Here is a 13,197-nt window from a genome sequence, read left to right as displayed (position 1 = left end):
CAGTGTAAGCCACAGAGTTTCTGAGGTCACAAAGGATGGGATTGAGAGCTGGAAGCGCTGCCGCGCACAGCAGCTGTACTGACACCACAGTCAAACACCAGCACTTTACAGATAAATATACATACATATATAGATATGTATATAGTGTCTGTATCTGCTTTTGTCTTTGATGTGCTTTTCCCTGGATATTTATTTAGAGAAGAGTTAAAAAATCTCAAACTTCCCCAGTCTGCTCGTTACCTGAGGTTTTTGGCTTACACAGCTGAGGACCAGGAACTGCACAAAGGTGTCACCACTGTCTGTGTGTGCCTCTGGACATTGTGCACTTCCAGTGCCTTTTGTTTGCACTCAGAAAGAAATACTGTAATTTCAGGCTTGAACTACAGACTTTCCCCCCTATTTTTCCATAAAACTTATATAGAGGTAACTTGGCACTGAACTTCACTGCACAGAGGGGCTCAGATATGAGCACCCTTTCTTCAGGACAGGCAAAGGGAAGGAACAAACTGAAGGAAGAGGATTTGCCTTATGGAATCGGCTTCTGCTCCCAGTTTGTGTCTGCCTGTGCAATCCCCTTCCTGCCCTGCACAGCAGCAAACACAGCTCAGGCACTGCTGCTCCTCAGCTCACTGGCAATTTCTGTACTGGCTTCCAGGGAGGAGCAACGAGCTTCTTGTGCCTGCAACACGCTCAGTTCCTTGGGAATGTATGTCAGGCTGTGTTCAGATACAGGCAGAAGAGAGCTTTCTAGTGTTTTTCAAGCAACACATTGCCCATGAGGAGAGAAATTTAAAAAACTCACTGATTTACCATGTTAAAAAAAGATGGCACATTTATTGCTACATAAATGTTATATACATAGTGTTTTCTGTTACATTGACAGAAATTTTTTGAACTTCTTGCTGCTGGTTGGAAAGGTTTATCAGCAATACCTTGAAATTTGACACAGGGTACAAATCTGCAATAAACCAACAATGGAAACTGGAGAACAAGATGAGAAGCAATTCATCTCGGACAATTAGCTCTTACAATACTCCATAGGTACTACACGGTATGCTAGAACCCTACTATGGTCTTACAATGCTATTGTAAATTTCTGATATTAATGAACAGGTTATGGTAAATAACCCTACATTTTTACTACCTAATATAGTAAAATAAAGTAAGAAACTTTTTACTGAAAACTTTTTTGATTTCAAAAATCTAGAAAGAGTAATATTTAGAATTCAAGAAATTTTCTTACAAGATTATTGTATAAAAGACTAGCTACAGTGAAAAATAAGCCAAATGTTTTTTTCTTTCTATTTTATGAAGGAAAGCTTCTGGGCATACTGCAAAGTCTAATATAGCCAAAAAGACAACAAGCTTAGAAGGAAAAAGGCCAGGCAGTGGCACGTGATCACTTTCACACGTCATAAGCAACAAATTCCGTTTAGCTGATAAACACTGAAATGAAGAACAAGGCCACAGATATAATCAGGTGTTATTGGATGATATATGCAAATTAAAGTAATAGAAATGAGTCCACTAATTCCACAAACTGTTTTGTTAGGAACCATCCAAAACATGAGCTTAAATTCATTAGTTTATTTTATCGATCCATCTTTTTGTTCTTTCAAATTAAATGACTTCATAAAAATTATAGTTTTGTTCCTGTTTTGTGTGTGAACCAATTGCCAGTGATGAAAGATGCACTATATAAACAATAGCTCAGACAACCTTGGCTTAGGAAATTTCCTCCCATGGTCATTGCAGTGGAAGACAGTTTCCATGGAAGTTCAAAGGGATTTGAACCATTTCAGCACATCTGTGACAAAGGAATACTTACGGACACTGTTCTGGGGGAGAAACATTTAAAGGTTTAATGCTAATATGGCTTGGGACATTTGGGGGCATTTGTTTGCATTTGATTCACACTGGTTTTTCTCCACTGACAAGCCATACAAGGTGACATGATCATTAATGTGCACAGGAAGGAAAAACTGGTGACCATTGCTCTCAGATTCCATTACGTAATTAGCCCACCCTGCTGGTGGTTATATCATCACACTACCTGCCATGGTGAACTCAGGATTTTATATTCACCAAAGTTACAGCCTGAAAAAAATCTCCTTTGTATTTTAATGCATTTTGTGCTTACATACAGCTAACACTTTACATGTACTATATGTAGTACTTACTGCTCGGAAAACAAAGCAACTCTAACAAAGTAGATTCTCCCCACCCAATTTACACTTCACGTTACAAGCTTTACTATGAAGCCTAGAAGCCTAAAAAGGTTTTGTTTATAATTAGAAAAAAAAAACGTTTGAGGAAAGTCTGAGGGAAAATAAAAATCACTTTTTAAATCCAAGAAATGTTATGGTCACAGTATTGCTCCTGCCTGCAGCCTTCATGAAGCCTCTGAGGGGCTTGAGGCACAGAGCTCAGTATGGAAGGGGAACTATGACCATAACTGTTCAGATTACCAGAGATCAAAAATAACATAAAAAAAGCTATACCAAGGAATAGTTTCCTATTGCATGGAAAACACTAGTCATATGGCAAAAGGAGAGGAAAGGACAACAAAAGACTTTTCCCTTCCTTTTTTAAGACACTAATAGGTATGCTGGGAATGCTACGGGTCGACGGTTGTCACTGCTTTGTTCTCTGAATGTGAACAGCTTTAGTAAATGCTGGCATTCAGCTGAAGTTTTATCAGCCTTTAACATGTTAACTTTTCCCTTTATATGTAGACCTTTACAGTTCCATAACAATAAATAAAATTTGTAGTTACAATGCATTTGTCAATTCAGTTTAGGCACAAGGCAACTTCCACAATGAGTGGAGAGATCACAACAGTCTCTGATTGTGCAGAAGCGACACACTGCTTGCAACAGAATGATATGTTCAGAGTATCTCATGGGCTGAAATTCTGTCTGAAGATCTTGTATCTTCAATCCTGATGCAGGTGTTGACCAGTAGCTTTGATCATAAGATTGCATTTGGGTTTCTTGCTTCAAGTGTTTTCTCCTGTCATGTTTGTGTCTTCATATAATGTTAGTTGTCTGTGTCCTTGTGAAGAAAGGTCACCTTCTGTGTATCCTACCAATAATTCTGGAATTCTAGAAGGAAATTTGGGAGAAGAAAGGGGTATTAGGAAAAGAACCACTAAAAGGCTTCCTGTTGACATTAGAGAAATGATTTCAACTGGATCTGGCGTCATTTTCAGTCTGTTAAGTGCAAAAGAAAATCACACTGAGAGGCCTTGAAATCCTTCTTCCCAGAGATATCCATACTGAATATAATATATTGAACAGTTACTCTCCAGAACCTTCTGTTTGGCCTCTCTGGATATGGGAGGAAGAGTAATCTGCACATCTCAGACCTTCAGTTTGTGTTTGACTTTCCTCTCTAAGCCAAGCAGGAGACAGTACCTCCTTCCCTCCCTCCTGCTGAAGGTACCTTGCCATGTACCTGGGCAGCCTCTCCCTGCCAGTGTCACACTTCAGTCATCTAACAACGTTACTGCTACCAAAAAAAGCAAAGACATCAGACTTTTGAAAGTGGTTCTTTGTATTTATATGGCAAGAGCAGAGTGTTGGTCTGCTGTAAATCAAGAGTTATCTGGCAATTCAAAAGTTGTCTATTGCTCTGGCATGAAATGAAACAAATTAAAGAAATCCAAAGCATTAAAACTTAAAGAAATTCAAAGAAATTCAAATTTACTTTCCTAAAAAGAAAATCCACTTTGTTTATGAAGAAAAAATCTGCCCATAAGGGATGAGGAAAAAGTACTGCCTCAGATAAGACCTGGTTTCAAAGCAATTTTGCTGCTTTCTAAGAACACCAGGGAATACTAAACTTCCATGGGATATATCCTGGCAAGACACCTTCACCTTAGGGTAAAGTAGAAGCAAACCAGTCTATAGACACAACAACAAAAACCCTCTTGAAACATAAAGTTTAGTTAAACTACAGATTAAAATAAGGGCACTGAACCCAATTTTTTTTTTCAAAGTGTCAACAGCTCTACTGAAATATTCAGAATTTTTTCTTTTTAAAATCAAGTTTTTCCCAACTATTTAGAAACCCAACCAACAAGCCACAGTAAAGCCCAAAAGACTAATATTCCTGAAGGGCCTCCCACCAGCAGGTTTAAATGAGCTGTTACATTCTGGGCCACACGGGGCTCTTGGAAACACTGATCTACCTTGCAAAGCTGAAAACATCACTTTAAATCTTCACTATCTTTACTAACACAGATTGTGACTTAAGACAGTTCACAATCTCTGCTGGGCAAATGAGAGGAGTTACAACGACTGGCCTTGAGCCAGACAGCAAATCTCTCTGGGATGAGGAGTCTCTCAAACTGTCTGTATCAGCACTGGGAAACAATAGGTGGATTTTTAAATGAACTAATGTGATATTTAGACCATTTAAAGATGTACAATTCATCTCTATTATGCTTGGCTTATCTAGCAAGCTGTTCACAGTTCCTCTGATGTCATGCCAGGAAGGCCACCTGAGCCAAGAGATGTAGCCATTGGCAACAACACATGGAAAGACAGAGACTTTGACGACAATTTCTTGGGGTTTTATTATAGAACTAAACAAATCTGGATGTTTTTGCTTATGCTCAGCTATGAAAGGACTTTACAGCACAAAGAAGTTTGGTGCCTCTGGCAGCTCAGTGACTAAAACCCAACATACCCAGGTACCTCCCAGACTGCAGCCAATACAAGCAGAGCTGTTCCCCAGGAGGAGACGTACCTGGCTGGTGTTCACATATGACCCATAGGGTTGGTAGTTTCACTCAGGCCAGGGTGGCTTCCTGGGTGTGGTGTTGGCGGCTCTGCCGATACGGCAGAAACTTTTTCTTCTTCCCTTCTCTTAAGGCAGGCTGCTTTAGGGTTTAGGTTTCGTTCTGCAACAGAAAACATCATTTGTAACGTCCCATCCGCCGCCAGCAAGGGGAATATCCAGACATGATCTGCTGGAGTAAAAACAGCTCTGCAGCTTCCTCTCCTGAGCTGACATCCCTGTGCACACATGCAGGTGTCTAAAGCTGCAGACCAGCACTGCTGAGAGTTCTACCAGACATCTCCTCAACTGGTGTTTAAAAAACCCAAACAAACAAAAAACCAAACTCAACCTTTACTGGCTGACTACATACACCTTGAGAAACTTTGAAAAGGTGCCTCCTTTATCACCATAAGTCACTGAAGCGCAAAATGGGAACTGTCTGTAATTTGCGACGTAATAAAATGGAGATTTCGGCATTTTGTTGGTATGCTGAGGTCACACCAAGCTTGCTGACATCACACAGCTTTAGTAATGTTGCTGCTCCTTTCCTCCCCATAAGTATTACCCAGCTGTTAGAACAGGGGAGGCAGAATGCCCTGAACTGATAGTTCTCACCATCCCCTCAAGCCTGTGAGATCACCTTGTGCCCATCTCAGCTCAGTCAAAACAATGTGATGACAGTCACACAGAGCAGGAGGATTCATTTTTTTCCAAACTGTATTTCCTCTCGCATTAAAGTCAGTACTTTATAATAACCAGCTGTGGACCAGCTATCAAGGTATTCCATCAGTATGTTTTCACTTCCCCACTTAAGCCTCAATAGATGTAGATTTGGATCTCATTTTCAAATAATGACGGTTTATAAAAGTCGACTGTTTCTGTTCTTTAAAATGGCTTTTTATGAATAAAAATACAGAAGATGTAAATCTCACTGGCCCAGCAGACACACAAAAAGGGGGTAATATATTCCACTGTTGAATTTAATCAACATTTTGAGGTATTTTTCTCGCTGTCAGTGAATTCTGTTTTGCAGTTGGAGATGGCAGATACAATTATAACTGTAAGAACACTGCCAAAACTGAACAGACAGCAAGAGCCCTTCTCCTGCCCTGAACAAGCACCCCTCTAGAACTGCAGTTTACTGACCTCTGTGCATTTTAAAAGGGGTAAAATCCATCTCATCTGACAGAGACTATTTTGGACGGACTTGATAATTCTGCTGTCACCAAAGTCATTATCAACAGCCTCCTACTGCATTTCTTTAAGGATGAGCACTCCTAAAGAGTCTACTGGAAAAAAAAACCTGCTAACTTTTCTCAGTCACAGTTTTCTTTGTCTAACTGTGGCTTGCCTGGAAGTTTTAAAGAAGATTTAATTATGTGGAAACTTTGAAAGGAAGTTAATTTGCAGTGATTTAGGAAATGGAGATAAAAACGCTGGCCCGCAGTGAGAGCTTCAGTTGGAAATGGTTGATTCTGAATAGCATCAATCACAAAATGAGGAGCTTCATTACCAGCAGGGAGAGGAAATCGTTGATGCAATTATATAATGTGCTGGGAAAGCTGCTCTGGGCGCCACACAAAGCTCTGGTCACTCACTTCAGGAACAGGTGCAAGGGAAGACGGGCGGGATAAATGGGGAACACTGGCCCTGTCCTGACAGGCACCGGGAGCTGCCAGGGGCGGCTCAGAGGCACCCAGGGTGACATGAGGAAGGAAGAGTTCTCAATTTACAATGCCTGTACAATGGGTCCAATTTAGCTGTTAGCACATTTGGAAAAAAGATTTCTACCAAAGACACGAGGTTTGGAAGCAATCTCTGACCAAGGGAAAAGTGATTAATTATCACATGAAGCTTTTTGTGGATTACAGAACCCGTAAGAGCAGGGAGATGGACTTGATGATTTTTAAACATCAAAAAACATGATTAATGTTATTCTGACTTCCTCATCATACTCAGCATTATCTTCTAGACCATGGCAAGCATTTTCAGACCAAAACAATTCCCAAGATCTAAGTCTCAGAGATGCTAAAACTGGGTTTTACAACGGCCCCAGCTGGTGTCTCATCTGCAGAGCAGAGTTGCTCTCTGTGCCTTGCAGGAGCTCAGGCTGGAGACTGTGTGTTTCTTTATTAAAAACTGGATCAGTAAAGCTCTGCCTGAAAACACAGCATCTCATCCTTGCTGCACAGTAGGTAAGCTTGTCTAAAGTTTGTCACTTTGTCACTTTCAATAAACTCTTAACTAATGCTTGAATCTTCTGTGCAAAATGCAAGCAACAACTGAGGAAAAGGAAGTAAAACAAGGTACACAAAAATAAAATGTTGGTATCACTCAGTGACATCAGTTATTCAAAGATACAGAGACTAAGCAAACACAGTCACTGACATCCCTCACATCTGCCAGACTTTTCCAGTCACTTGCTGCACTTACACCAGTGGGACACTAAGGAAGATGGTTGTTCACAAGTCCCAAACAGCAGAACATGAGGACACTCCTCAGTAAGTGCCAGAGACACAGAACAGATGAGATTATTTCCATTGGAAGGGACCTACAACCATCATCCAGTTCAACTGCAGGACCAGCTCAGGGCTGACCACAAGTTAGACCAAGGTGCCCCAGAACTTCAACCTGTCTGTGACAAAAGCTGAAAGGGAGATTAGAAGTCAACTGTGGCTTCACTGAGACACAAGAATGGAACAGCTGAAGAACTGAGCATGACTCCCAGAACCATCTCTCCTTAAAAGAGTGAATGGCACAAAGCAGTCTTCCTTCTGGACCTACCAGTAGGTCTATTGTTTTTTTCCTGGAAAAATTTAAAGGAATCGGGAAGAAAATTCATGCAAACCCAGCTCTGATTCAATTACAGCAGAAGTTGGTTTCCTCCATCCTCAGTATACATTTAATTGAAAAATCTAAGGAAACACACATAAAGTCATTCCATTTTAACATTTCAATTATGTGGGGTTCATCTTAAAAATAGATCTCTTATTCTTGCTAAAGCCTTTATATCACTAAACAAGTGGTGGTTACAATTTAAAGCCAGATGTGTCAATATTTTAATTAGTCAATTTAACTTGAAAAGTATAATCACCTTTACCATCTTCAGGTAAAGAGATGGCTAATTGTGCAGGAGAAAGAAAGGTCAAAGTATAAACTTCATATTCACTCCTTTCCCCTTTTTTTTTTCTTTTTGTGAAAGTAATTCTTTGCTCTTCTTAAAGAACTTCAGCGCCGTTACAGAACAGAAAACATACTTTTAATGGCTCTGCACTTGGTTGTGCAGGTTTCCAGGGACCAGCACTGCTCCATAAGCAAAGGTCCCACACAACCAGGGCACTGACCTCTCACTTGCTGCTCTAGACTGAGGATCACAGCCACAGCCTGGTGGAGAATGAGCAGCTTTGTCTGTGGTTTCTCGCTCTTCAGGTGGAGCTGACACATCCTGCCCAGCTCCTTGAACGCCTCGTTGATGTCTCGCACACGCAAACGCTCCCTGGCGTTGTTTGCCATCCTTCTCTCCTTTTCTCTTTCTATTTTCTGCTCTGGGTTTAAATCCTCATCTTCGTTAGTACTGCTGCAAGAAAGCAGAAATAACAGTGTATTGAAATACCACTGGGATTCCAAACAAGTGACCCTGCTGCTGGCTCAGAATTTTCAGTTGATGAAATTAAACTTCCCACCTAATCCATTCCATTGAAGAATATTTAACTAAGGAAGTGTTAGGTATCAAACCTTAATTTTCCAAGGCAATTCTTGGTGTTCCTACCTGTTCCTGAAAATAAATGTTAAGTGGTTTTTGCCTGAAGAATATCCACAGAATATTGCCTACAGCAGGTAAACATCTCTAGGAAAACCTGTGGCAATGCACTGCTCCTTGAAGCAAAAGATCTACCCAGACTACCACTTCACTCAGGTACTGATGACTGGTCAAACAGTTAAAGAGGTAACTCAGCCACCTTCTCAGGTGAAGAATAAACAATTTTTAACTAAGTTTTTGCTACTTTCCAATACATTGGCTTACAAAAAAGGCATTCAAGGGATTTTCAATTTCATGTGCTCATTAAAAAGTTTCAGTTCTGTTAAAGACCTCCCTGGCCAATTTTAGAACTATTTTTTCTTCTATTACTCAGTGTAGAACTAAACAGTTATATTTACAATTCCTGAACTGCCTCAAATGATATCAATTGAAAAGCCTTTTTTAATATAGGACTGTCTAATTTAGTCTAAGAACTGTGCAAAACCTCTGCTCCACTAAAACTAACACACTAAAATGCCATTAGACGTGTGATGATACAGACTCTACTGCTTGTGCTTGCAAAATTCTGATTGTCCACTGTTATCTCAAACTGCAACACTTGTGTCAGGCCTATCAGGCAGATTCAGAAACATTTTACCCAGTGTCAGCTCCAGGTTTTTTGTCTGTGGCCTGGGAGGGGCAAAGTGTTTCAAAGGGATATTCAGCCCCGGTGTTCACCCCAGGCTCCAGGTTATCAGCCTGGAGCTCTCCATCGCTACAAACTTACATTGAGAGGCAAAGTCCAGGCCCAGGTACAAAGTATCACAAATTTCTAACATTCCTCATCCTCTGTGCTGGGCAGGGCCCTCTGAACCTGTTACTACTTAAATGTACAGGCAGACATCAGGCATGGCACTAATCTAAAGGAATGTATACTTTTCAGGTGATTTTCCCAGAAAATCCTCTACCTTTTCTCTCTTTCAGTGCCTGTTGGTACATGCACTGGTTACACAAAAGCCTTGTAATAAATTTTATCAAACTTAAGGACAACAGGTTACAGAGCATTAACAAAGCACAAATGCTCTGGGTCACATCAGCAATGCACCTTGTTCTGCCTCTGGAGGAGACCTTGATATCCTTCTGGGAGGACTCGTCATCTGATTTCATGTCATCCGATGAGGGCGGTTCATGGATATTCTCATCCTTCTCCTTATGTTCAGACTTGATTTCTGTTGGACCTATAGCCACAGACTGGCTCTGTAGGCCACCCGACAGTGCTGCAAGAACCAGAGAGCAGAGTGAGTGTCACAGCACTGAACATTTCACAGAACCTCAAGCAGATAATGTGGATGAGAGGCCAGAGCCGAGCAGAAGCCTGGGAACACAACAGGAAATACTGGGCTCTGGCAACAGACACGACAAATCTTGGTAACACTGCTGCACTTGGACACGTGTCATGGGTTATAAAGTGACTGCAATTCACAGAGAGGCTTGACTGGTAACAGCTTAATCTGAGAAAAAACACTGTTTAAGACAAAAGGACCTTTAGTGAAGTAAGGAAATTTGCACCTCATGTCTGGGCTGCACAGTTAAGGGCAGAGCTGCACTGCCATGGAGGCTTGGGCTGAATGTGCAACACACCCCTCCCTCAGTGCTGCTGGCACACTGATAAATAAGCTGGTGTCTGTTTTCTGCAGTTTACTTGTTTAGGCTAAAACTGGAAGGAACCATAAACACTGGTGTGGAATGGCTTCCTTCTTTTGGCTGGACTGAGCTCTGGTCTCAGCTCACTCCACAACCCTCCCGGATGATCCGGACATGGCCACAGCTCTGCACGTGGATCATGGCTCCTTAAGCTGGAAGAAATGTGGTTGTCATGCAGTTCTCTCTTGAAACTGTACAGGGACAAGTCTTAGACAGGGGTGCACACAGAATTGTTGCAGGAATCCCTAACAGTGCTGGTATATAGGATTTATGATTAATTTCTATTTTTCACCATTATCTATGTCCCCATCCCCTGCACTGCTGCCATTTTAGCACGATCTACAGCCTCCCTGGCTCTGGACTGCTGCAGACCCTATTCAGCATTTAGGACTGGAAAGTTACCTCTGTAGCTGTCTTGTGTTTTATGATTTAGTTCTGTGCTCTGAGCAGAAACTGTACTGGGAAGAACTGAGTGGTTGCTGTTGAGGCTGACACCTTCTTCCCGGTGAGTCCCAACCTAAAGTAAGGCAAAGCAAAGGTTTCTATTAAAGACGTGATTCAAAGAAACAATCCAAAAATAGAAGTTTAAAAGACTTCACGTGTTTGCTGGATCAGAGACCTGAGTTAAAGTCCTCCCTCAGGAAAGGAAACACTTGGTTGAAAGATGCTGTTACACTAAACCACCTCTTACCCCTTGCTGGACTGAGCTGTGTCCCAAGCAGTGACCAGCACCTGTTTGAAATAAAGTAGCAACTTGTCCAAAATTTTTTTCAGTATTTCCCTATAGAACATTATGGAATTTCCTCCCTGCTTTACACCTGAGGGCTTGAAGATCTGATTAACTTCTGCTTGCAAGTACTTATATTTTGATCCTTAAAAGAAAAGTATGGGGAATAATAGTCTTCACCCCATGTGAAAGATGCATATGCTGCCCTACACTCATGGATACAGATAAAGACACACGTACACTCATTAAACATATCAATAGCATCACTTCTTGTTTGCTGAAACAGGATTAAGAAAATACTGGATCTAATATAAAAACATTATTTTATTCACTTCAATAATTCTCTCTCTCATTTTCCTACTTTCTCAGCTAAACACATTTAGTTTGGTCCCATTACAGAATCCTATCATACAAAAATAATCCAGGCATCTAACTGCTCTTACCACCTATTTCCTAATCTGCTCCTTCATAATAAATTTGAGCAGCAAGCATTGAGATGAAGAGTCTTGAAAAATTCTAATTTTGCATAACTTGAATTAATGGTACTTATGTAAGACAGCCATGAGTGTGCATACCTAACTTGAAGAGGCAATTTGTTAAAAAACTGCTGCTCAATACAGAATACTGTTATCAACTTCTATTAAAAAAATATTTTTTGTTTGAGAAAGAGGTAAAGACACACTGCATGTAGTTAAATGATTTGGAACACAGACTATTTAAAGCTTTTGATTCCTAAAGACACAAAAGTCCTTAAATATTTATACTATAACCAATATAATACAATTAAACAGTTAAAAAACTGAACAAAGATGAGGGATTCTACTATTATTTGTATAGTTACAAAAATTGGCTACAGATGAAGCTTTTTATTGGAACAGTAGCAAACATGTCAACTAGAAGATTAAGCCTTTAATTAAATAGGTTTATTGCCTGGAGTTACACATGAGAACCACTGTTTTTCAATAAATCCTTCAATCCTAGTAAACTGCTGAGCTTTGAATCCCTCTTGAGTAATTAATGCAGCTTTTACCTTTCATGTCTTAGTATGGGTTTTACCCAGAGAGAGATAAATACCCTTATGCAAGTTTATCCTTTGTTTAATATACACTTGTTCCTGTAAGCTAATGCACAGGAACAAAAAAGGAAAGGGGGGAACCCCCCCGACAGCCCACAACTAATATTAGGTCATTCCGGGCTGCTATTTGTATCTATTGTTCTGCAGAAAATCTCCTCTTGTATTCTGTGGAATATCTGTTGCTATTTCAAGTATATTTTATCTTCCTTTGCGTGTAATAGGCTTTGTTTGTGAGAAGTTCTACTCTGGATACAGTTATCCCGGCTCCTGAGAGCCATGAACTCGCTGGGAGGAAGGAGCAGAGCTCAGGTCTTTCAGCCTGAAAGACAAAACTCTTTAACACGGGAACGTCAAGCTCATTCTCCACACCGAACTTTCAAAAACGAGTCTTCCCCTAATTCTGCCCTGCAGGTTGTATGTTTTATTTTATTCTTCTGGTCATGCTTAGTCCTAACACTTGAGGGTGCTTTTATTCAAGCTACAGACTATTAATCGCTTCAGGGTCAGGTTTGTTCTGAAGTCTACTTCTTAAAAAAGGCAAAAATTTCTTAAAGCTATGTACAAACATAACAGCTGCCAGAACCCTGGCAACTTTTAAATCTAGAGCTAATCTAAAGGCGATAGATTAGCAAATCAGTTCTGACAAAGACAGAAAATAGATTAGAAATAACAACTGAATGCAAGTCCATGTTCCAGTCCTTTGAAACCAAGACAGACATACAATTCAGATTAACAAGATTAATACAGAAATCTTAAAGAGATAAAACGTTACAAAACTGACCATAACAATGATTTTTATCTCTGATCCATGATACACTAGAAAATCCAAACTGGCAAACAAAAAAACCCAAATCAAAAAGACTCGCTGAAAGTCGCAGAGGCCAACAGCTGTTTTCTATAGGCACAACTGATCGGTGACTGCTTCGAGGTAGCAAATTGGGTCTTTAGTATCTTGTAAGTATCGAGTTCGGAAAATTTAGTTTGCTTTCCTTCCCCCGGACTCACAGAACAAGGGCTGTCCCCATCTGCATTTCAATGGAGCAACCTCGGGCTTCCTTTAAGTCTTCTGAAAGGCGTCTGAGCCCCTCAGCTCCGCGGCCTCGCAACAAACGAGCTCCCGACATGTTTTATCGCCGTTATTTATAAGCAATTCTGAGTCAAACGCTT

At 40.6% G+C, this 13,197-nt stretch overlaps 1 protein-coding gene across 14 annotated transcripts in view; it reads right to left on the bottom strand.

Moving 5' to 3' along the window:
* Positions 1–805: 805 nt before the first annotated feature.
* Positions 806–13,197, bottom strand: part of TCF12 (transcription factor 12) — a 163,431-nt gene continuing 151,039 nt past the window's right edge. For 11 of the 14 annotated variants that reach the window (XM_018069793.2, XM_029958705.1, XM_018069794.3 and 8 more), the window contains 5 exons: positions 10,631–10,745; positions 9,630–9,801; positions 8,130–8,362; positions 4,753–4,906; positions 806–3,104 (listed from right to left, as the gene is read on the bottom strand). In XM_018069793.2, coding sequence (XP_017925282.1) covers positions 4,764–4,906; positions 8,130–8,362; positions 9,630–9,801; positions 10,631–10,745 — 663 coding nt within the window. In that variant the 3' untranslated portion in view covers positions 806–3,104; positions 4,753–4,763. The remainder of the gene's footprint in view (positions 3,105–4,752; positions 4,907–8,129; positions 8,363–9,629; positions 9,802–10,630; positions 10,746–13,197) is intronic. The other 3 variants (XM_029958706.1, XM_029958709.1, XM_018069807.2) reach the window with 1 other exon arrangement.

The sequence above is a fragment of the Manacus vitellinus genome, unplaced genomic scaffold (genome assembly GCF_001715985.3).
Source record: "Manacus vitellinus isolate BGI_N305 unplaced genomic scaffold, ASM171598v3 scaffold_16_pilon, whole genome shotgun sequence".
Classification (NCBI taxonomy): Eukaryota; Metazoa; Chordata; class Aves; order Passeriformes; family Pipridae; genus Manacus; species Manacus vitellinus.
This window is presented reverse-complemented; position numbering and strand designations above follow the sequence as displayed.